A 26,183-nucleotide genomic window follows, 5' to 3' on the forward strand; every position below is an offset into this window, starting at 1 on the left:
TTCAAGGCAGTCTTTAAGAAAGAGGCTGGTTGCATAAGGCAACAGCCTTTGAGCTGTATGAGTCACTAATCGTTCAAGCTCAATGGGTAAGTTCAGAAGGAAGCAAGGAGGCACAGGACAGTGCAAAATAAAACAAAAGAGAGTCTTAAGCCCACCCTAAACCAAACCACACCAAGAAAAGTGTAGAATCATTGCAATCTTGCTTTCACGTTTGTTTAAATTTACGTAACTTAATTTGCTCTTAAAATGTTGTTGTGAAATGCAAAATGCAAAAATTAACTTTGAAGAATTTTTGCATACTTGAAAATGCAGAATGAAAAAAAATACTCTTTTTGGTCCAAAAGTGTTTGCTGCATTCGACATAAAACTAAAAATAGATTTTGCTAGACAATGCATCTTTGATTGATAAACCACTTCAAACAAACAAACAAACAAAAGAAGACACCTCTGCTCGTGGTCTCTTACTGAGTAGAGCACCATTATCAGTGAAAGATCCACTCTGGCAAACCAAAAAAAAACCTCCCGATGACTGCTATATAAAATCAAATCTATTTTTGTACTCTTACAAGTGCTGGTATTTAAAAGCTATACAAGTAGGTATCAAAAATTAAAGGAGTAACTTAACTATGTGAATCATTCCTTCTCCCAGCTAAATTCTGGCTTATCGTCAAGTATTAGTAGTTTATACCTTTCAAAGTCACAAAGTATTTCAGCTGCTAGAACTGTGAATCCTAGCATTAGACATGTCTTTTGAGCTCAAAAGTTTTTTTAAATTGAGTGATCTCAGTGGCAGATTAGCCATTAATTGCATATTCTGTACTGTTTTTCCCCTCTCCTCTCCTGAGATTTATCCCTGGAATTTTTGTATTGCAACAGGAAACATAGAAGAACCAAAGTTTTCTTTTAAAAACAAACATACAATCCCCCCCCACAACCTAATCTTTTCCCCTTTCATTAGTCTTCACCAGTTTTGACTGAGCTGTGTTTCTTCTTCTCATCTAATTGTAAGCTGTATAATGGAGTGCTGTAAAAGACAGGTCAAATTCATGTTCCATTATCAGAAAGACTCCCAATATGAAAACTATGACATTAGCTAGGAAAATATCACTGATATTTGCTTAGAAAGAGGAAAGAAATATGTTATCAAATGTTCACATTCATAATTGAGGAACATAGTATTTCACGGGTAGTAGTCAAGGACAATACAAGCAATTCAACCTCACTTAAACCTAGGTCAGTAAGAGCTTACCAATTTCTAACTGCCCACTCTGGAACACCAAAAAGGAGAGGAGATCCACCCTGCGTCCATCTTTACCCTTACTGCATTGATAAGCTCTTTTCAAGGTTTTTCTATACAAACCATGATCATGGTGAATCTCCAAGTGGATCCCAAATAAGTAGATCATAACAAAAAGGAAAAAAAAATCCTTGCCATGCTCCTTTATTCATAATTTCAACAAAACCAGAAATATTGTCTTAAACTATCTGATTAACATAATTAAGTTAAACTCAGAACAACTGCTCTCAACCCATATTTAGCTTCAAAGTTTGCTGCTATTTCAGAACTGAAGAAGGTCTGTGCCAGAAAGCTCGTCTGCTTTTTCAGAATTAGTTAGCCTGACAACATATATTGCCCGCTCCCCACAAACTTTTCTAGTGGAAGAAATGTCAATACTGTTCTCTGAAAATAGGAAAATTCCTGTGTGGGCAGCACCAAATGAGGGTGCAAACAAAGCTATTACAAGCAAAGGAAAGAGCTTCTATAAAATGGATTAAACTGAATTAGGTTGAAACAGCAATTAAAGTGAGGAAGAATTATATACACAAAAATAAAACAGGTGGTGTCACTGCACAGCTTGTTTTGAAACTGGAACAAAGTTCAGCAGAGGCACAAAGAGACCCACAGGCTCTAGAGAAATTCTTACAGACAAGTTGACTATGATATCTGAACCCCTCTGTGTAAACAGTATCACAAAGCAACATTACAAAAGAAACCCAGCAGAAGTACTGTGTATAGAGTTGGGCACTATCCTTCAAGAAAGTTCTGAAATAAATAAAAAAACAAGTGTGACGATCATGGCTTCTAGCTCTCCAATGAAAAAAGCTGAAATTATTTAACTGGCTTATCTGAAGAACCTCTTCTCCCCAATCCCCACCCCCACAAAAAAGGAAGAGGTGTGATGGTGCACTCTTCAAATGTGCAAAAGGTTGCTACACAGAATGAGAGCAATTTTCACATCCACAGCTGATAGGACAACTAATAAGAAGCTTAAAACTGTAACATGGGAAATTTCAGTTAGATATTAAAATATATATATATATTCCACCTCAGACTTTTTAGTGGTAAGCATAGTCAAGTATTAGGATAGGCCTGGCACAAGGATGTTTTAGAATCTCCATCATGGAGGTTTTTAAGAAAAAGTTTCTATATAAAGGCTACAGATGATCCTGCCTTTCAGCTGGTGAATGGAGCTGACCACCGCCTGATGTCCCTTTTCACCTTGTTTTCTGATTCTGCACGCATCCTTTTAAGAGCACACCCAAATCTTATAAGTAAGAGAAATAAGACTGTATTTGAATCAAAAAAAATGACAGTTTCTATTGAATTACAAAGGTTCCTTTAGTAAGAACAAGCTGAGACCAGAGTCCCAAGGTTCCCACTTAACTGTCTACTTGAGAAAAATGTGGACAGTGAGAGATTCTGAGTGTGAAAACATAGCTGCTGAGCAGATGAAGTCAGATAAGATTCAGGTGTTAAAGGTGACTAGAGGTTACATCATAGGCTACAACATTTAAAAAACAGAACCACATACAGTTTTTAAGACTCCAAGCAAATGTCACAGTAAGTGAAAAATACCTAGCAGCGGGCATGCTGCAGGTTAGCAACTGCATCACTTGTATATGCTGAATTTACACCTGACAAAGACTGAGGAGTACATGCCAGTCTCTGAGTAACAGCTGAAGAGTGCCAGCAATTCTAGTCTATATACAAGCTCTTAAACTAGGTTTACAGAAACCATCTTCATTAAACAATACAGCTAACACATTCTGCCTTCAAAAGAAGCATGTGCAGTTGAGTATGTTGTTCAGGTAGAGCAAGGCTTCCTTATATATATATATATTTATTTATTTTTATTTATATATATAATATAAATGTCACACATCATGTGATTGTGTGTGTCTGTGTCTGCGTGTGTGTAACCTCACACACACACTTTGCTATATGTTTATCTTCGAAGAAACAAAGGTCAATGAACATGGAGGGTTGGACTATGTGGTGCAGAGTTCTCAAGTGGTTTCTGGTAGAGATGTTCTCAGACTAGCCTCCACATAGATGGAACTTAATCATCACTACCGTACAAAGATCCAGTGTGACACAGCAGGACAATTCTATGACAGAATTGACATTTAACTCTGGCGACTTCATGCCATGAATACTGAATTGCCACAGTTCGGCTGAGAAGTGATGAAGCAGGACTGAAAGGGTCATGATACAACATTCTCCCTAGTCAACTAGCTTTGATCTTACATATGCCTCTGTCAGATCTTAGCATAATTATTAATCCAAGAATATGTTCCGTTATCATCTAACAAATCAATCAACTCATCGTGGATTTGTAATTTCCAAAGGAGGCAAATTTAGGACTGTCAGTTTTTCAAAATACTTCCACTGACCACAATATCACCTTTGTCTTGCAAAGTGTGCTTCAGTCATATTTCAGTTGTCTTTGATCACACCAAATAATCAAGTCATTTTGCTGGGTGGCTCCCTAAGAAATCTTTTTCTTCATCCACCCTTTAAAAGGGTCCTACAGTCATCAAACTGAAAAGGAAAGACAAGGGAATGGAACCCACACACTTGTTATTTACATGTGAGAGGAATAAAAAGAAAAAGAAAAAAAGAAAAAGAAAAAGAGCGCTGAAAGCTGAAAGAGCACACAGCACCTGGCTGCAAATACCAAATGGAAATTGAAGCCAAGCAGTGCAGCACTTAATGTGAAGTAAGTATCACTAGACCACTGTTATCAAATCAGTTTGGGCAGTTCAAATATGGTGCCAAGAACAGCTACTTCTCCTTTGCGAAGATGAAACAAGGAAGAGTATGTAGTCATCTGACAAGCCCTTTCCCACAACCCTTCTACCAGGAATCCTGCTTAAATGATAAAGTCCTGTAGTGTAATGTTTCTCAAAGGGGAACTTTTTTGGTACTTGGAAGCTTGTTGAAGCAACTGTAAGGTCAACAGACAGTAGTTTTAGTTAATTGGCTTTTTCTTTTCTGCCAGCAGTTCCCTTCCCTACAGTAATTCAGAAACATAACTCAGAAATATGAAGAAAGGAAAGAAAATATGGACTTGAATTCCAGGCAAAATAAGATTGCAAGATAGGGAGAAGAGAGGGGAAAAAGTTTGTAGAGTTGGGGGATGGAGTTTGGCTTTATGTATTCTGTTCTTCAGAATTCTGTTTCCTGATAGATAATACTGCAACAAATGAAGCCTATGCATTTCCATAGGAATTATCCTATGGAAAAACATCAGGACGCAAGAGCATATTTTTCCATGGCTTTATGGCTGCATATTTCCTGAAGATAACATTGGGTTTATGAGAGTTCTGTTAAAAAATTAATACTAAATTGTTCCAGACAAAACTGAAATATAGATTTACTTCTATTTATAAAAATAGATTTACTGAAGAAGTTCCAAAACACAATTCTACATACACATATAAATAAGAAGCCACATGCAGCATGTGTTTAAAAATAGTTCTCCTTTCCATCACACAGTGAATTCCAGGAAGAACAAAGGGTTTAATTTAAATATATTACTTACAATCTTGAAAAAGGTTAGAGTTCCCTGCAAAAATCTGAGCCAGTGCAGTATGATACTTTTTTCTTCCTGGAGACAAATTTCACTTCCAAATTTTAGATCTACATTTGAATTGCAACAGTTATTCAGCAATACTGCAATACATCTTCAGGCCACAGAAAAACAACAAAAAAAGCAGACATCACTATTTTATTTTTAAATGATTTAGCTCTACATGTAAAGTCAGTATACAAAATCTTACCCCACGAAAAATCTTCTTCAGAAGTTCCCTTTTTTTTTTTTTTAATTTCTACATTTTGCCACAGAACCACATCACAGAAAAAAAAAAAAGATATTATTACTTTTCATTAGCAGCAAGCAAAAGTTCCCTGAAGTGTAACAGAGAAGTTAAATGTACTTTATATTTTAAATGTGTTTTAGTCATAAAAGTGGTCTGAAGAGGTTGTATGGAAATAAGCTTAAAATATAAAGGAAGAGTAAGTAGAAAACTGTCTTCCAAACAGATACAAGAGTAAACAGGAACATTCCCATACTTTACATATTGGAAATTAAAAAGTTTGGCTTTTTATTATTATCAGCACATGTTCAAGGCACTTCTCAGTGAATTACTTTATCACTTTCAAATTGTCCATGAAAACCATTACTCAGGAAGAACTGCAAAGATGTGTTCATTTTATATGTATTTAATTTATTTTAACCTTCCTACCCATAGCACTTAAAGGTCTTTCTACTTAAAATCACCTCCTACAACACCTTTTCCAATTTAAATAGCTTTTGAAAATCATCAAACAATTTTGGAGCAGGCCATAAAAAGACAGATCGTTTCATATCACGTTTAAATATAGTTAGTGCAAAATACAGAAGCCAGTTCGTCAGTATTTCTGACAACTATGAGCAGTATTTCTCTGTTCTAAAACCATGCAGCTTCCTGTTAATTTCTAGATATAACTTAGCAGTGAATGCTTTTAACCTCAAAAACCAGATAATTTAACTCCCATACTAGAACATTTAACTCGCAACTTTTCTGAGGGGTAAGGAAAGGCTAGGAACGGTGCTGAGTAGGACAAATCTTTTGGTGACTATTCACAAAAACTGATATGATATTTTAGTCTAATATCCATTTACTCCTAGAGTTTGTCACTGATACCGGTCAGTACCAAGGCCTTCACAAGAAGGAACAAAAGAATAACAAATAATTAAAACTATCCTGACCAGTTCAGGTTTTGGTAAAAAAAAAAAATTTATACTAGAGTATAAAATAAAAGAGAGAAAAATCTATCTATAATGTGGGCACGGGAGGGGATGTGTAAATAGCGCATCAGTTTTCACCCCAAAACATTTGGTATTCACCCCATTTGTTATTCATTAACTTGGGCAGTACAAAAAGGTGAAATTAGAACCACTTCACCTATAACTCTATTAAATTGGCAAGGGAAGGTTTAAATTCAAGTTCATGTCCATCACTCATTTTAACCGCTGGATGTTGAAAATATATATAGCCTCCCAAACACATTTAATTAGCCTGAAAAAAAACTTAGCATTTACAAAGAGCTGATGCTACTACTTGGACTGCAATTCCTCAAGCTCTCTCTCATTTCAATCTATGAGAGTCTCAGTACACAACCCCAAAGGGGGGGGGGGGGAAGTATAATACTCATGTGCACCAAATGGCAATGAGTAAGCAGTCAGCTACACTTTTAAATATTTTGTTATATGGTTCTCAATAAAAATATGCTTAAATTAAGAATACAAGTCGGTATAAAAATCAAATAATTTTATTTTCTTCAAAGAAAATATAATCTAGCTAATCACCATTTCTTCAGCCACTGACAGACTAGAAAATTTGTAATAAATTGAAGTCAATTCAAAAGGCATCTGAATAAGAGAGACATAAGTCATTGATTTTAATGATCAGAATTGTATGTTTACAGCTGAAAATGAACAGAACAGTGTAACCTTCCAGAATGACAGTGGCTTGATTACTTGTACTTTGTACCATACTGTTTGGGTAAATAGTCAACTCGTAGGGTCAGTCCTAGGGTCAATCCATAATTCACCAGTAATACTACTTTTTTAAAAACATTACAACATTTTCCCACCCTGCCATACTACTTCATCACACCTTTTTAAACAGGTAGATGAAGTAGAATCAAGTGTTTGAGTGCTAGTTTTATTATTTGCAGACTACTTGACCATGCATAACATCTGGCCTTTTACTTAAAGTCTGAAGCAAGAAATCTCTAGAATAAATATCTTTGTAATTAATTGAATTCAGTTCTCACGTACATGAAGGAGTTACAGGTCAGAGCCAGGAACAGTTTGACCAGACACCACAAGTTTACCCTCCGATCTTGGATTTGCAAGATCTTAAACCTACTTCACCTGTCTATGATCTTTTCCAGAAAACACTGCCAGCTATGCCATTTGTACCAAATTATTTAAAAACCTAACTTCAGCATGGTCTACCCTTATATCTAATCCTTTCCTTGACTTTAAATACACTCACTCTTGTAAGCAGCTGCTGCTAGCCTCTGGCTGTAACACACTGTGATGAAGAGGTCCTGAGGAGTCGACATTTTCTGACATTGAATTGGACAAGACAGGAGAGGAGAAAAATAAGAATGGAGGGGAGAATGAACGATGGCAAAGGGACAGGGTGCAGCTACCAACTTTTATCAGCTAGCACTTCTACCAGCTTTATGTAGCATATAATGAGAGAATATATACATAGAAAGTTTGAATATTTCAGTATTAAAGCTAATCTAAAAAGAAAATATGAAAGACAAAAGCATTTCAACTGCTAGAGATAAACAGCACATGCAGCTGTGAGGATGGTCTTTTGACTTACTAGAAGAAGTAGGTTTCTTTTTTTGTGGACTTCCTACATCTTCCATTTCTGCTTCAGTGCTCTCATCAGTTGCAGCTGCTGTCTTCCTTTTTTTCTATAAAGAAAAATGGCGATTCAACTCAAGAGCAGGAAAGGCCACACAAAGTAGAAAACATCTGCATAAGGTACTCCCCAATTTTAAGCATTATTTCCTCATATATTATAAAACATCTCCATTTCTAGAGAAAAAGTGATTCATATATTACTGCAAAAGTTATTAGTTCTAGGCAATAGTCAATTTAAAAGTTCAGTTCCCCAGTCTATACATCAGTTTAAGAATTTATATTTTAGCATATGAAAGCACCAATTTTTATGATCAAAACCTATTTTTATTTACTTTGAATAACTGTTATGAAAGGATCAATCTGAAAAATCTTAACACAGAAAAAACACTTTACCCAAAGTTGCTTTTAATTGCCTTTTTTTTTTAAGCAATTACACCTCATTAAGTTCAAGTTTATCTGAATCCATGCTTCTTAAGGCTTTCTTTGCACAGCTTAAAAGTAGCTAACACCCACTGACAGTACATTATTATTTTTTCTAATAGCAACTATGGGTTCTGTTCCAGAGAGAGGTACTTGAAAAAGCTGAATTCTATTCAAGGTACATTATCTTAAAACCTCTAAAAGGATAGAACTGTTATTATCTGTGTATTACAATTAATCCTACTATTGCAAAGTATTCTTAAGGTGGTTATGGAAAGATTCTTTTTTAAAGCCACGTCATTTTTGCAAAGGATGAACTGTCCTATATCTATATCAGAGAGACACAGATGATAACTTTGATGAACACTGGAAGAGTTTACCTTTCTTTTTTCTTTTTTTTTTAATTGCGTAAGACTGTACTGCTTTACTAACACAGCTTTAAAAGTGGTTACAACTTCACATAGCTCATGAGAGAAGGGGAGAGTGCATTACATCTTTCTTTTCCAAAGTGTTGCTTCATGATTACCATCTAAACCCTGCTGGGCTGAACAGATTGGTTCGATAATTACATACAATAACTGCAGTGGGCAGGTAACCCTCAGCTGGCACAGGGCAGCTCCCCTGTGAGAAMTTCCATATGCAAACCGCACTGATGGAGTGCATTAGGTACATCTTTCCTGCCGGTGCACAGGCCTGATTACCGCCAGCCAAGACTCCAAGGTTAGCATGTCAGCAGATTTGTGATGCATTAGGCAGGAATAAACACAGACACTTTTGTTCATTCTGACCAAAATTAAGGACTATTACAGCGCTGCACTGCTTTTATATGAGAGATAATGCATTCCTCCCAATTGTCCTAGAAAAGATTTTAAATGCTTATCATAAAAACAGATATCCAATACATGCTACACAAAAGCAAAATACATTTATCTTGTTTCCAAGCTTATTTAATAAAAAGTGGTTTCTTAATCTTGATGCAGGTGAATTACATAGCAAAAGAAATCAGACAGCATTCAACTGACAAAAGCAACACCTGCGCATCTGAAGCTGAACATTAGAAGGAGCTACAAATCACTAAAATCCATATTTCTCCAGTTTAGTTTACTCCCAATATTTCCCAGCAACTGGTAAGTGATGTTAGTGTACTCAGCACTTTAAAAATATATATATATATAGTGGTTCTTGCTCTAAATAATTTAGTCAAGAGTTCCAAATACTGCCTTCAACACATGATATTGGTAGCTTCTTGTTTTGCTAAAACTGTTATAAAATATCACACACACACGCCAACATGCAAGCATTATACAGAAATGAAAGAAACTCCAGCAGAATTTTGAACTGTTTCATTTATTTATACAGCTGGGGAAACCTGAGTCATGATACAGAGAATAAAATGTTAATTTTTAATATAGCAAGCATCTGTGAGTTTGAGCCAGACACCAACACTGGAGAGTGACTGAGATTCCACAACCACCATGCTTATATGCAACATATAGCACACATCATGGCTCAATTAGCTATATGAGCTGAGTGCACTGGAGAATCCTACATTCAAATAAATTATTTAAACAGAAGCTAAAAATATTCTCTTGTAGTTATGAAATAGCGTAACTTCAAAACACTGAATAACACTGAAGAAAGTGAGTATTATGGTAGATTGCCCCAAAGGAATATAAGGGCGGGTGGTCTTACAACTGTCATGATTAAAAGATCAGCACAGAAGAAATGCCATAAATCCTCTCTCCCAGAGGTCAGCATCTTCTCAAAGGTGAATACCAGGCTGCATTTTTCTTTTCCAAATTAGACATTAAGCATGCCAAAAGAATTCAGCATGTGCTAGAAGATACTGGCTTTCAGAGGTAAGATCCTACTGATCAATGGCGCATTCTACCTGTGAAAAGCAGTTTAACAAAGTTTGAAACTTGGAGTTTATTTTTAAAAATACTCAGTCATGAAGTCAAGCTTATTATCACAGTGGAAAATATATACACTTTTAATTAGCAGAATACTTTCTTCCTCTGTGAATCTAAATGACCAGCTATTCTCTAGTCCAGATCTCTCTTGACCCCCACCTAACACAAATCTTGTCTTCCAATTCTCCTAGCCTCTCACTAACGCATGATACCCTCTAGAAGGAAAACCTAGCAGCATCCTGGCTGAGCATATCAGTTCCCAAACATATATTCTGGGAAGGACTTCTTGGTGAAGACCCACATTCTACTTATTCTTGAGGAGAAGTCCAAGATATAACCCTGAAAGGAGGGTTATACAATCTATTCTTCTACCCTAGTCTATAGCCACAGCTGTTACTACGCCTAGAAAATCCAGCATAAAAGCAAGAGTCTGCTGACCTGGTATTTTGTCAAAAGCAAACAGACTATGTCAATGCAATTTCAAGCAACCAGTCTTATTCTGCTTGGACACTTTAGCCATAGCTAGCATGAAGTATCACTGAAGAATGAAGCGGACCGCTGAAAATAATTATGCAAAAGGACCAGCAACACCTATTATTTTATTTAAGTGCTTAAACATATTTGTGACAACTGACCAAGCTGACCATTCATGTGGTGCCTCAAAGTTAAAACATAAGAAACCCATTGTAAAAAGTCCTAATTGATGCTAACATGTAAGAACCTATGGAGAAGGATTATCCCACTCTTTGGGAACGGTTTTGACTGAAAGCAGCTAAAGAAATAAGATTTTTGAAGTTTTATTCCATTGGAAACATGCACCAGGCATCTCTGCTGGACAAGGACATAAAAGGTCACAGATGTTGGCTCTGCAGCAGGCCAAGTTATTCAGCAAAGAAGCCAGCCAACCATCAAAAACGGATTTTCTCCAAAACACAGGTCTCAAGCCATGTAGATCCACGGGAGGGAAGAGAAGAATTTATGCTAGTGAACTCTCCTTTTGGACTGATTATACTCAATTCAGCAGAAAATATTAGTATAAAGACCAGGGGCATACAGTTTTAGCCAGAGTACTATTTCCTAGTCAAAAAGAACTGAGAAAAACTAGAGGTTTTTCTTAGAAGATATACTTCGAAGATTTTAAGGTCTTACAATTTTTGTTCCTGTTTTGTGTTTCTTTGCCCATCTTTTACATATAGCTGATTATGTCACTAGGCAGACAGAATTCTTGTATTATTATCCTATATTATAATTCTCAGCTCCCTAATTTATGCTAGAGGAACTAAGAAGCTGCCCACTTGTAATTAACAAACACAAATAAATGCACAAATAAATGTACTTAGAAGTGCAGGATAATATATATAGTTCCCCTACTTCTCCATTTTTATTGTTACTATAAACCGTTTTAACATACTATTTCCCTAACAAAAAAAGTTCTCATGCTGTATTTAAATGTGCAACCCAATTTAAAGTTTAAAGGCTTCTTACGTACACGGAATAAAATACCTGTAGTCTACCATTATAATTAAGGTTCATAAATAACATACTAGATAACTGTGAATTCAGTATGGAATTCCAGTACTAAATACTCAGCATAAAGATGTGTATTTAAGACTAAATTTTGAACTAGTCACGGAAAGGAAATCGATAAGAAAATAACAAGGCTTATTTTACCTTACATGGCTTTTGGCCCATCTGGAGAGTTTTAGAATTTTGAGAAAGATAAGTAAATTAACTGAATGTTCATCTATTCAAATGTCATTACAACTAAATATGTATTCTGTTACCAGAGGTACTATTTATTATTTATTATGAAAGTACACCTACAAACATCATTCTATATTAAGCTTTCATAACAATTTGTGAAGTTAAAATTACAGAAATAACGTATATGAGTAGGACTTAAGCAAATAAACATTTGGCTATTTGCTTATTTCTTACTTGATGTAGCTATGACACCTACTTCTGATACCACTCTGATTCTTTTACTTAGTTCAAAAATGCATGAAATTTTAAAGTAAAAACCTTTTGCATGGGCTTTGCTTGCAAATCTCCGTTCTCTGACAAGCCAAAGTCAAGTACTCCATCATCTCTTTGCCCAATGGCCTTAAGGCCTTGCAGAAGTATTTCTCGGAAATGCTGATATACAGGTTTCTCTTCATAGTTCAGTAGCTTCACCTTTTCCATATATTTGGCTATTTCATCTAAAAAAAATGGTACCTCAAATTAATTTCTGTTTGAAAACATTTTAATCATTAGCTTTTACCACAAAAGAGTCAGAAATCATGCATGCACTATTTTTTGAAATGGTTATTTATAAACTCATAATTATGACTTCATTACAACACATTTTAGAAAAAAAAATTATACCAAGGTTCATTACCCAATGATAACAGCATCGCTGTTTCTTATACATTTTTATTGTAACGAAAGAAACAGTCGATCGTAAAAAATGTAACAGGCCAATCTTCACCAATGAATGCTTATTTACATAATATCTCTTATGCCTACATTTTAAAATGATGAAAAGAAAACTCATTGTCATCCAAGCACTTCATCAGTTAAGAAAATAAAGAAATATATAAAAAATAAAAACACAGAAAACAAATTTGGACACTGAAAAAACATGCAAGCAGCACCTGACAGAGAAAATTCTTTACTGACCACCAGGATTAGCTGGAAACAACAAAATATTTAAGTTTCTATTCCCAATAAAGTGTATTTCTACCAGAATCAGAGCTTTAAGATAAAATCCACTCAACAAATCACCAATGCCAAACAGAAACACTCCTCTAGAATTCAAGTTTGCATTACTTTATATTTTAAAATTCTAAAATTCAGCTGTGAAAATTGACTTACACATTTCACGTTTGCAAATACGTAATTCTGTCTTCTAGTCAGAGGCAACACAATCACTGCAGTTCATACAGCTACAGCCAAAAGGAAACGACTCTAAAGTATTACTACTCAAAAACCTAATCAGTGCCACTTTGCTTTTGCTGACAAAAGAAAGAAGAAAAAAAGATGCAAACTCCAGTAACCAAGGCGGACTTAAAGAAGCAACAGATGGAACACCATTCTTGACACACACACCTCAGAAAAAGTTGCTGATAATCTGATGACTTCTCACCTTTTGCAGCAACTGAATTTATCTGTTTTTATTTGAATTCAAAGTAATGTAGCCCTCCTCTGCATACACTCAATTTACCCCATGTATATTGGCACTTCAGAGCTTCTACCCAATCTCTAAAGTGTGCTACAATTTGGTGATGGCACCCAAACAGGCTGATGGGAGCTTTTTTTTAATAAAGAAAAAGAATATTAAAACAAATGATTTAAAAATGTTTACCAAGTGGTATAAAACTTAAAGTATTACTATTTAAAATAGCTCCTCTTACCTGGTTTATTTTTCCCTGGAAAACATTTGTCCATCAAATCTGAAATATTATCTCTACATCTGAAAAACAAAATTATTCAAAACTATTATTTCTTTCAAGTTTTGAATACTTGCCCTAGTCCGACACACTTCCTAAGCTCCTAGTTTGGGCCACTGCCAGAAGCAGAAAACACTGGTAGATGAACCTGGTAGATGAGTACAGTTTTATTAGTACAGTGCCTTTGAGAACCTGATGAATGCCAGACAGGCTATCTGAAACAGGATAAGCTTTTGTTCAGCAGTTTTTGGTTCTTATAAAAGCAAGTAAGTGGAAGACTGAAGGAAAAGAACTGTTCCATTTTAAACTCTCACATACCAGTGCCCTCATCTCTTCCTGCTAGAGGACTCTTTCTCAAATTGATACTATTCAGAGCAGCTTCCCTGCCAAATCAATAACTACAAAGGAAAAAGGAAGCTTTGCTTACTGATGGAGGCAGAAGAGTTAAAAGTTGAGAGAAGGAAACCAGATAACAAATACTTGTGGATGAGACAGAAACTGATGAGCTGGGAGAGTTTTCTTCATATTGAGTATCTGAAAAGAGGCTTGAGGGTTGGGGAAGGGAACAAAACAAAAACAAACAAAAAAACCACCTAAACCCACATGAGTAGCCCTCTAGCTGGGGCAACAGTCAAAGAATTTGAAGATCCAACTTTAGTTCTGCCCTCTGCCACAGACTTCAAGGCACAATCCTACAAAGGTTACTCAGAACCTGTGCTACTGTTTCACCTTCTGTAAAGCAGGACTAATGGTTATCTCCACACTGATAAGAGTGCTGTGTGTTATTACCACGGTGGTATTGTAAAACAACAGTACTGTAGCATAAATAACCATCTCACATATCCAAAGAGACGACAGCTAGAGGAGAACTTGGAACAGTACAACTAAACAAAGTTTAATTATAAGCCAAGAATACACAGGGTACAATGAAGGGAAACTGGGAAACCCTATGATACCCTACTTGCCAAAAGGGAATACACTAAAAGTACAAAACACTTATACACTGAGACATTTTCATTCCTATTTTTGATTTCAAAAGAGAAAGAAATCAAGGAGTTTCTCACCTGATTTTTGAGTCTTTGACAAAGTTTGGATCTTTTAAATTATCCTCCCATGGTAAATGGCCACTAAGCCAATGAATCATACAGTAACCTAAGATCTCCAGATCACCACGTCTCGATGGAGCTAAATATACATACACACATTAAAAAAAAAAGAATTGTAAGAGCAGGTGAAAAAAACACATTTTAACAACTGTTAAAACTTATAAACGTGGCAAGACAGTAGAAAGCCAATGCTGACAATGTAAAACTACTGTATCTGTTGATTCTTTGATTTTTTTTTTTTCTTTTAAGTGTGAAAGCAAGGAAGGGAAAAATATTGCTCCTACATCTAGAAGGATAACTTTATTTTCAAGTTCTTTATCAATCTCTTTCTTCTACTCAACGATATGACATGCTGCAGTTATCCCAATTTGTGAAGCTTTTTAAGTAGTTGGATTGTAAAAAAAAAAAGAGCCCTTTAGTGCAGTGATTGACTTTCTGTTCAAAACAGTTTTTACTTCCCCTCTTCTACTAAAAAAAAAAAAAAAATAGTGCTGAAGCCCCAGTTCCCAAAATAATTATTCTGCAACATTGAAATATTTCATGTGGCCTGAAAACCAAGCAGAGTACAGTAAAATATCACATCCCTAAGTCTTGCCAAATAGACCCCACGCAGATATTGACCACGGATTACTCTTTAAAAGGATAAGCGGGTTAATCAAGTCATCTTTGTTCAGTCAGTTTTAAGCACAAGATAGGTGCAACAATTCATACTGAAGAAAATATTAATTTTCAACACTGACATTTTTGCAAGACATGCTTTTACATTTTTCTGCTAATTAAACAAAATTTAAGAATGAAGAAAATAAAATTGATGTTCACTACAAATCGTCAGTGTTCATTCAGACACGGTCCTGTCACTTTCATGTTCAACATTTTCTCACTTCTTGCCTTTTGATGTTCAGCGACTACAGGCATAATTACAAAATAATGGTTTTGTTAAAACATCCTCTAAAAACATCTAATTTATAAACAAAATGAAGTATATTGTACATTTTTGCTACAAAGAAACAATCTTCATGTTGATAACGGAAACTATTTATCCCCTAAAAACAGGGCCTGTTCTTCTGTCAAGCAATATTCCATTTCTACTTAGACATTAAAAGTCAATACACTAAACATCTTATACAGTCCTCATAAATTAAGGAAATTATGTAAGAAATTTGGACTAAAAAATACAGTAAATTAATACCAAAGCAAAAGCTAGTAAATGTAAGAAAAAAATTAAAATAAATGCGAGCATAGTTCACAGAGAGGAAAAAATATATATTACTGTAGATTCAGAAACTTAGTTGTTTACAAACATAGTACAGCAAATAAACCTTCTAAATTTATTTTTAAAAGGACACACAAATGCCTATCACTGCGAACAAATGTTTTTGCATCCTTACCCACACCCTTGTGTGCATCAATACTGGTATATTCAATAGTTCCATCATGACACCTTTTAGGATCTTCTTTATATACTTTGTGAACTCCTTCAGGACAATATCGATAGGCAAGCCCATAATCCACCAAGTACACCTAATAATTTCCACACAGAATTCAAAGATTAAAGAACTACAAATACAAAAATACATAAATAGAAGTAACTCTCAACTGGTCTCATAACTTCTTAAAAAGAATTATACATGGTGCATTTTTCAACTTAAATGATCCTTTCTCAAAGCTTTATTGAGATTACTAGAAACAATTTGAAAACAACATGTCAGACAGCTTTCCTCATTTTCCACAGAGCAGTCAGTTCTGGAAGTCATTTCTTGTTGATGCAGGGGCCAAGTACAGCAAAATCTTCAGTTATTACCAGTAAGATTACATACAATAAAAAAGACTCAGTGTTCATACAGAATTATAAATATACTTACTGTCCTCCCTTCCTTGAATTCAACTGTCCTGTTTGAACACTAGACTTGTAAACAGTATTGTAAAATGACCATACCTACTATTACTACTCACTAACACCACAGCCACTTTAAGAGAACTGACATTATTTTACTCATTTAATAAGCTAAAATATTTGGACAAAAAGATATACACAATGCTAGAACTCTAATATGCATTTTTTGAATAGTAAAGAGAATTAAAATGCAGAAAAATGAAAGACTTCTGCAAATCAAGTGAAACAATCAACACTTTAAAGACCAATTTTTCCAAGTAACAGAACACTTATCTGATGGATTTCTTGAACAAAGGAATGAAGGAACAACGCAGACAGGCAAACATAATTCACTGGTGTACTATATAATTTTAAGCTTCCACCTGCAAATACCTATTTGAGAGTCAATTTTTTTTTAATCATGAGAATTTCTCTAGAATATTATTTAGGGCAAATAGTCAATTTGATAAACTGTCCAGCAAATTGCATTAAAAAAAATGTAGAATATTAACTAGATATAAATGTCAAGCAGAAATAATGTTACTATATACATTTTTAAAAATGAGCTTCTGCTAGATTTCACAGGTTCAAAGCACTTCCATGTGTTGTCAAACAAAGGTTTAAAACATGAGGAAAAAAAATGCATCAGAAATACCTGATTAGGGTTCTTGTAACTCAGAAGAAGATTTGAGGCCTTGATGTCTCCATGCACATATTCGTGCTCATGGATATATTCCAGAATATCAAGCTAATAAAACAAAATATATTCATATAAGTGCAGTACCCAACTCCAGCCAGCAGAGGACCTGTATTCAGCACAAAAGTGTGATTTAACAAAGGCTTACATGAAGTTGACAGATTATAAAATTCTTTTTTAAACTTACTATTCTCAGGCCTAATTGTAGTACAGTTTTGTGGGCAAATCGCTTTGCATTCTCTTCATATATCCTCTGAAGATCTCTCCCAAACCTGTCCATTATCATAAACCGATAGCTAAATTCACAGAAAGAAACAACAAAAAGTTACTGACTTGTACTTAGCAAAGTATTTTATCTATATGTTCATTACACAAACTACAAAAGAAAAGATCTCTCTCAACAGACAAACTTCAGGTACAGAGAAAACAAATATATGGGATATACTGATCTGTAACCTTTCTTTCAACTTAAAACAAAACAAAACAAAACAAAACCTCACTTGCCAAAGGTGTTTTGATACTCATTGCTATAGTCAAATTGGTTCTATTACTATAAGAGCTCACAGTAGCTCTATTAGTGTAAGAGCCTCATACATTAAACAACAATAAGCTTACTTGGAAAAAAAAATCATTTTTTTATGTTACATTTACTCTTGCCTCTCAGAATTAATATTGTTTTTACATCAGATTAGTTTCAAATTTGAGGATCTATTGAAACGACTCAGTTTCTGGCACACAAGGTCATACATACCAACTACCCTATTCAGTGGCCCATACAAAAAGCTTGTCCTGCTGTAAGCTGTAGGAGAACTAGTAAAATTTCTTTGCAGCATAGCTATATAGAGAAGTCCACTGGGAAATCAGGACTGATACACAAACATGCATACCATTCAATACTAAGTAACAAACTCTTTGCGATATCAAACAACACTAAAAAGTATCCTTAAACTTAAGAAAAATTTAACATGAGACTATCAATTATTCTAGCTCACAGATTAAGTCAAAAAGCTATCCCTGGAGAAAATCAAACAGTGTAGAGAGAGCACTAAATCCTTTCTATGCATGAGTTAAAATACTCTTAACTGCACACCATGTCAGAATAATTAAAAATGAAAAACTTTAAAGGTAGTCATATCAGTCAAGGACACCTACATTAAAAGTCGACTTTATTTTAATTCTAGAATGAAGAGCTTCCAAACAACTGATATGTAGAGTTACCCTAATATGGTGATGTTTGAGACAAATAAAAACTAAAACAGTAAGAATACGAGACATAAATATGAGTAACAAACAGGATACAGATAGAATGCATCTATTCCTTATACATACACTATTATGAACATGAAACTTTGCAACATCAAACCGAACAACATGAGGATAGGTGGAAAATCTTATAAACCAGATTTGGTTAAAAGGGATAGTAGCTGTGAATTGAATAAATCCCAATATGTGCCAACAACAGATATATTTACCTGTTTCCGCTTTTTTCATGCAAGCCAGAACCCCAATATCTTGGGACACCTAAATATTTCAGTTTATGGGACTTAGTCCACTTCTGAACTAAAAATACAAAGAAAGGCAAGTTCATGAATTCATATCAGTAGAGACTTGCATAAAAGGCAGTACTCATATCACTTACAGTTTCTGCATACATGTAAGCTAATTATCATTTTATGGAAAGTAGTACGCGAACTATACTGGTAAGTAGGTGACGCATCCTTTACAGGGACAGAGATACAGCTAAAAGTGTATATAATATCATTAACGCAGTTATTAAGAACATCTTACCAAAACAACCTTGATTTTACTACATGTCTGAATTAGATTTTCATCATTTAAAAACACTTTCAAAAATGATCTGAAAGGATTCCTTTTAAAGATCCACCTTATTCCTGTAGGCTTTATTTTCCTAGACGCTGTAGTTCATTAAAAACATTTTAATAGACTGCTTACTTTCATCTGGCTTAGCAGCTCGCATGTAGAACTTTAACTCAGTAAAAAGAGGTCCATTCTGGCTGGGTTCCTTCAAGACAATTTAAAATTAGTTAAGAACTGCTGTGTTAGTAACTAATAATTACTAAAAGCTCACAAAATGTAATGTTCACTCTGTAAAAGCATATTCTCCCTCCTGTGCTCTACTCAGTGCTGATAATTTCAATAGAGTATGTTCTCTTTACAAAATAAAGATGACTAAGCAGTTATTTTATAATAAATTGCTTGGCATTAAGGGTATCAAAAATTCTTTCCCATAACAAAAGACCAGAGAATAACAAATGAACTGAAATGTATAGAAATATTATCAATAAGTGACAAAAATAGTTTTGCAGAGAATATTAAACAACATTCATCATCCTGGATTTTCCAAATTAAAGCTGAATTGCACCAACTCTAGTAGATTTTAGTAATCCTGAAGTAACATCTGAATTCATTTGATGGAAAAATATTAATGAAAGTTAAATTCTTGCTGAACATAAGGCATTTGTCCCCTTCACACATTAGTTGATCAAGGCAAGAATCACAGAGGATTTCACAATTTCTCTTAACAAACTGAATTATAAAAACTGTATCTATTTTGATTTAAGCATCTACCTTGTGTTTAAGCTAACATAAGGTATTTTGATTCCATTTTCTAGGGACAAATCTGTGGTAACTACACATTACAAGTAAAATGTCTGAAAACACCAAAGCTCTGAAATACTACAAGAATTGCAAGTGAGTCCATGCCTTAACTGTACACTTCCAGAAGTCAGTGTAGAAAAAGAAAAAAAGAAAAAAGGAAGTTGTGATTTCAACTCTCAATTTTTCAATTTTAAAGTAATTGATTCCGAGATAAGTTTCAGTAATTTATTTTATGCTAGAGTTACTCATATATGTCCAAACTCATTCCATTTCAATGGAAATACCTATTTTGGAATATCCTAGGATTTAGGACACAAACAAAAAACATGTATGTGATTACTGGTAAAGAAACCCAGAGAGAATGCAATCATGTATTAGCAAAAGTTTCAAGATATGTAATCTTAAACCATTTTAATTGTAACTTTTAAATGCAGATGCAGTGATCCAGAAAATTGTTAAATGCCAGAACACACTGCTCAGTTAATACGGGTTTACTGCTGTCTGACACTAATGAAGCAATGCAAATAGATCAAGCCCACTGATGAATGTGGCCTTTAATGAGCATCTTATTTATTGGTTGAGAAGTACAGTAGGAAAACCAGTCAGAATAAGACCAGATATCAGCTTCAGCACCAATCGTAGGCCTAGACATTGTAGTAGAATGTTACTACCTGTCTCCACCTCACTTCCTCCAGCAACATTGCCCTGAAAAACAATGGAGCCAAGACAACGGTTTTCCGGCTCCTCTTTGTGGAACAGACCACAGCATTTGTTCAGACCAGTATTAAGCCACAAACCTGCAAAAAAACAACTACGCCAACTAATTTATGCCCAGAAACTTTGGTACATGCATAACAACTTTCAGTTATTTTATTGATCCAACACAGACAACAGACTAGTCATATGTAGATTACATGCACAGAGGAGAAGGTGAAATCTTATACTGCAGGTATCCCATTAACAAGTTACCTGACGTAATCATCTTTTTGTGTAGCATAATCAATTAATACTCTAAATTATTAGGACATAGGTTATACATATGATTTTGATTCAGCTTACACAGATGTGAAGAATGCTATTCTGTTACTAAAACTCAGCAAAAAAGTGCAGATGCTAAAAATCTTAAAATATTCATTTTTAATTACGTTATCTAAAAACATTATTTCTGTGGGCTGAAAAAAATATTTCTCTGGTCAGAGCAAATGTTGAAAATCTGGTATCTTTTCATACTTGAGGGGCTGGATAGCTGATTTAAACACAAAATAGAACTCAGCATTGGCTACAGAGCTCTTTCCCCATAATACAGTTAATTCTACGTACAGGTAAATAAATGCATGTATCATGTTAAAAAGAGCTCATGTAATGATGTCCAGTATTTGCCATACTAGTCAACTTATAATACACTAAGATCAGAAAGAGTTCAAACCCAAATTTCCCCAGTTTTATGCCCAGAGTCATTCTAAACACACTCATGGTTTGCAAAACTGAAATTAAAGTTTAATTAGAAGACATATCATAATGAAAGAGATTATGGAATACATGTCAAAACTCAACTAATTTCCTCAAGTAATATTTTAAGAATTCTGATCTTTTTCAGTCAGCAGTTTAACAAAGTGTTATTAAACTCTGCATCCACTCCTGCCCAATGACATCTGCAAGGACCGCATGTTAAAAAGCATTTCTTTATTAACAAAACCTGACTCATTTCATACTGCTTAGACATCAATAGTATGAGGATATGTCAAAGACTAAGCCAATTTCCATCCCACTTTAATAGCTTAATTTGAAGAACATTACAATACAAGCACATATTTTGTTAAACACTAATAATTGTTCAAAGCTGTTAACCACTTTGCTTCAGCTGATGGATCAACTAGGAATCACCCAGAGCATGAGAAAATAGGCCCTTTTTAGTAGTTGCATTGTACTAGGCTGTAGAGGCATAGAACATTATGGGTCATTTGTGAGGGCAGCACAACAACTGGGCTACACTTTATTGCCATAAATGCAGAATTATAAAAAACAAATCAAAAGTGAGTAGTCGTGAGGGAGATTTGCAATGGGGGTATTTACAAATTGCTGTAACAAAGTGAATCTCACATAAAAACAATCCAAAAGATGTTGTGACAATTCTTACGATCAGAGCCCAAAGTGGAGGAGAGGAGAAGGGGATGAACTAGAAGAGAACCAGCTTGAAGCTGGAGGAAAGAGGAGGATGGCAACTGTGCACAGCAGTAAAATAACACATATCTGACAATATTCCGAAGAAGGTAAGCTGGATTCTTCCATGAAAGTCAAAGGGTTTCTGCTTCCTGGTCAGTCTGAATTCAAGCAGGAGCCAGGCACTCAGGAGCCACCACCTCTCAGAAGCAAACCATTGCTGATAACCTGATTATCTGTTATTTGCCACCAACAGAGGCAACAGTTCCTGCAGGAATGGGCACCCCCCTGCCTCAGAGAGGGCAAGCTGGACATTGCCACCAAGCTAAAAGCAATCAGGCTGGGGCTCCTGATCTTTGTGGAACTGTTGCCCACACACACCTAAGGCAGCAGTAAGGTGATGCTGAAAGTGTGGTAGTTTGACACTTGCATCACAAGCAGTGGTTTTTTTCAGCAAGTGACAACATTTTCAGAAGAAGGTCATCACTAACAGTTTTTTGGGCTATTGAAGCAGTATCAAAAACACTGTTCTAGAATTTCCCTGTAGCAAGAAGTTCTAGATATCAAGATTAAAGACACATACTAAGTAAAATGTTTTTCACTCCAAATTAACCTGATCTTTTAGTTTGGGGAAAAAAGGTTAAGAGTATCAACATAGGTACATAAGCTGCAAACTATTAGGGCAATGCATTTCAGTATTGCTATACAGTTTAACAAACAAAAGATGACACCATAGCGCTTCTTAAGAGTGCAGAAGAACTTATTTTCCACATTCTGAAGTTCTCGTAAAATTTTATGCTACCTGCATTTGTCCTGAGACTAGAAAAGTACCAAGATAATTAATAGTCTGGATCTACCACAGCTATTCCTTTTTTTTTTTTTTTTTTAATTTTACCAGGGAACCGCATATAATACTAGAATCTATTCAAAATAATCAAGCAAAATTTAAGAAAAATAATTTTATACATTTACCTTAGAAAAATAAAATTTTACCCAAATCAAGTTAACTTTTAAGATTTAAAACAAATAATTTATTTTCAACTAATAAAAAGATCTTACTGCTTTACTGCAATCAGCTAGAAAAGGAACTATCAACAAGGCTTTTTTTTCTATCTAATCATTAGGTTAAAAAAAATTACATGTCAATATCATTTTTATTCAGTAGAAATTAGAAGTATGTGTGTTTTATGGTAAAACATTTAAATGACTTTTTATCTGTGGTGACCCTGGGAATCAAAGTTTTGCTGTTTCAACTCCCAAGCCATCTGTCAGCTTACCAACATCCAGTGGTGAACAACAGTTCGCACAAACTCACTGTTGAATTACAGAAATTTCTCAAAACCTATCTAGATTTCATTCATTTTGTGATACTTGAGTTGTTTGCAGCAAACGAAACAGAATCTGAACCTTTTCAATCTTTTTTCAACATCACCAACATTTCATCATCCACCTTCATCTACCAGGGTCCCAATTCTCAGCAGTTTCTGTGCATCACCACACTGATTTTCATGTATAGACTTAAACAGAGCACACTGACAAAATACACACTATATAATTTTTAGTGAGAGGATGCTTTAAATTACACATGCTATTCTAGAACAAACATTTTCAAATTCTGAAATAAAGATTCAAATGCTCTCTTACCACTTTTACAACATAAGGTGCATCACTGCCAACCGACTTTGAAGAATTAACATCAGCTGTTAAAAATAAAGTGTTTATTAGCAGTATGAAAGGAAACGATCACAAAACATACATTTCCTTGCTATGCAGCATGGGCTACCAAATGATAGAGTAATTAAGCACTGACATGAACATGTATATCATGTTAGACCTTGGTAAGAGAAATATTCTATATTGCAAGACTACTCAACATTGATGTGGTCTCACATTCTCCCTTCTGTTTGAGAAGAACAGGCAGTGCACTAAATAAGTTATTTTTATTATTCAATATCTTTTTTCTAGAAAATAACATTTCTTTCATTTCTAAAGACTGTGATGAATGTACACAGTTGTGGATATGAAGAAAAAGAGATCCTCTCTACTATTTTGCCATGTCACATATCCAAAAGTGACTTTCTATTGATACTAAGCTGTTGATGGCTGTCACAGGAGATACAAGTACAAAGAGCATCAAGTTAGGCAAGCACCAAGTATGGAAGAAGTCAGGGGCATGGCTTCATGCAAATGATGGGTAAGCAATCTGAGAGAGGGCAAGCTTTGGCTTGAACAAAGCAGGAACTCTTAACACAAGGAATGACACTATTTGAGTGAGATGGAACTCCAGTCTCAGTAAATTTAGAAGCTCAGTGAGCAAGACTGAGAAAGTAGTAGAGGGATTCTTTGGCAAGCAGCCACCCATTGGTCCTGTCTTTCTTCAGAATGGTTCTTAACCCACTTATACTGAAAGTATAAAGAGTAAGTTTATATATATGCTGTAAGTATATAAAGTGTATTTGGAGTAGGATGGATTACTAAATGTTTTGTTTTGTTTTTTTAATCAGTATGCATTCCATGCAACTGCCTCACCCAGGGGAGGAAGAACATAAACATGTAAAAACACCCTTATTAACACGGTCACCTTAAATTTCATCCCTTCAAAGTTCTTTGGAAAATTACTAGGGGTAAAGCAGGAAGTCCTTTTGATTCCCTGAGGTATTCTCAAGGTCCTTCTTCTTTGTTCATCTGTTCAAAAAACAGCTATTCTGATTCTAAGTATGGAAAACTATTCATTAAAAAAAGTTTTCCTTAAATTCAATACACAGCATCACAAAGCAAGATCTGTGCTGATGCTTTAAACAGTAAGGTCCAAAATTTCAATCCGTTCTGAATATTGGTTGCGTAATAAAGTTTATGACTTATGTCAGAAGTTCAGAATGCAAAGAAAAATTCAAAAGCAGCACAGAAGTCAACTGCTGTTTTTTGATGGCTGATCAATAGCCTGCATAAAATGTGTTTAGACAGTTTCAGTTCAGAATTTGTGAGATAAGGATACTTATGCAAATATTCCTTCTTTCAGCCATACCAAAGAAGAAATTTAAATAAGTACTGAATTATCCTTTCACTGTTAACCAGGGGTCAATGAAAATCAGAACTGAAACAACACCAAGGCAACATGGGGACATTTCAGTCCTGTTGCTCTCAGTATCAGGCATCTTTCACAACTTACTTTAGAAATGCATGATTGAGAAGTTAAAGCAATTATGCAAGAATATGAGAATTACAAAATCTGTCTATAAACATTTAAAAATACTACAAAGAAAGAGCATGGTTCACAAAGCATAAAGACTTAACTGAAATCATTAAGAAAAATGAACTACCACTCTGAAATAGCATATTGATAACTGCAACCTCATGCAACCAGTGTCTTCAATGAGCATTTGTCCACTCTGCTCAATTTTCTCCAAGAAAGTGAATGAAGCTATAGTTCTATTCAAACAGATCAACTGAAGACACTCTGCCTTTATAACTTTGGCTCAGTCCTTCATTGCTTTGAACAAGGACAAACATTTCACTCTCTGTTTAAAAATATTACCAACAATAACCAAACTTACCAAGATACAGGCGTCCAAAGCCTCCTTGCCCTATAGGCACACCTAATTTCCATTCTTTTTTGGTTGTATCTGCTAGAATCTCACCTACAGCAAACTCTTCAGCAAGTTTCCTCTTTGCAGGAGCTCTTTTTCCAGAAGTCTTCTTCATATATGGCATTTTTACTTGGGACTGCAGGAATAATAATAATAATTAAAAAAAAGCATAGGTTACATGCTGAGCAGAATTATTTTCATGCTATTTCATATGCCAGTTTTTATGCTTGCTTTTGCTTATGACAAATTTCCACATAAGAAATATGGATTGTTTTAACTTGTTACTACAAAAATACTTAAAAAATATATATATACCATAAGTAATTTCATTGGCATGAATTCTAAGTGAAAAACAAGTAATTCTTTCAGGCATAAGAAAAAATTCTGAGAGCAAAAAATCTACACAAGAGAAATCTATTAGAAGTTTTATTATAATACATGTTAGAAAAATCACAAAATCTATTGTGGTCAATCAATCACAACCAACCACAGTTCTAGACTTGACAAAGAGCAAACTAATGAAATAAAGCTCATCAGTTTTCTTGGAGTAAAATTTTCTTAGTTTTGAAATTTCACAGAGTTCAAGGCTTAAATAAAAATAAGGAAAGGTATTAATGGTTATACCAAAAAAAGAGAAAGTAAATCTCAACATTTCTCAGTGA

General features: G+C 34.8%; 1 protein-coding gene across 11 annotated transcripts in view; it reads right to left on the reverse strand.

Annotated features, from left to right (window-relative positions):
- VRK1 (vaccinia related kinase 1) overlaps window positions 1-26,183 on the reverse strand; it is a 66,346-nt gene that overhangs the window by 14,450 nt on the left and 25,713 nt on the right. For 5 of the 11 annotated variants that reach the window (XM_026079383.1, XM_026079384.1, XM_026079385.1 and 2 more), the window contains 13 exons: window positions 25,489-25,657; window positions 23,579-23,634; window positions 19,109-19,178; window positions 18,628-18,715; window positions 17,343-17,451; window positions 17,114-17,206; window positions 15,974-16,106; window positions 14,544-14,664; window positions 13,444-13,502; window positions 12,071-12,249; window positions 7,672-7,765; window positions 7,330-7,402; window positions 4,827-4,968 (listed from right to left, as the gene is read on the reverse strand). In XM_026079383.1, the coding sequence (XP_025935168.1) occupies window positions 4,827-4,968; window positions 7,330-7,402; window positions 7,672-7,765; window positions 12,071-12,249; window positions 13,444-13,502; window positions 14,544-14,664; window positions 15,974-16,106; window positions 17,114-17,206; window positions 17,343-17,451; window positions 18,628-18,715; window positions 19,109-19,178; window positions 23,579-23,634; window positions 25,489-25,657 (1,386 nt within the window). Of the gene's footprint in view, window positions 1-4,826; window positions 4,969-7,329; window positions 7,403-7,671; window positions 7,766-9,016; window positions 10,027-12,070; window positions 12,250-13,443; window positions 13,503-14,543; window positions 14,665-15,973; window positions 16,107-17,113; window positions 17,207-17,342; window positions 17,452-18,627; window positions 18,716-19,108; window positions 19,179-23,578; window positions 23,635-25,488; window positions 25,658-26,183 lie in introns of those variants that run through there. The other 6 variants (XM_026079391.1, XM_026079393.1, XM_026079390.1 and 3 more) reach the window with 5 other exon arrangements.

Source organism: Apteryx rowi, unplaced genomic scaffold, assembly GCF_003343035.1.
Source record: "Apteryx rowi isolate R43461 unplaced genomic scaffold, aptRow1 scaffold_5, whole genome shotgun sequence".
Taxonomy (NCBI): Eukaryota; Metazoa; Chordata; class Aves; order Apterygiformes; family Apterygidae; genus Apteryx; species Apteryx rowi.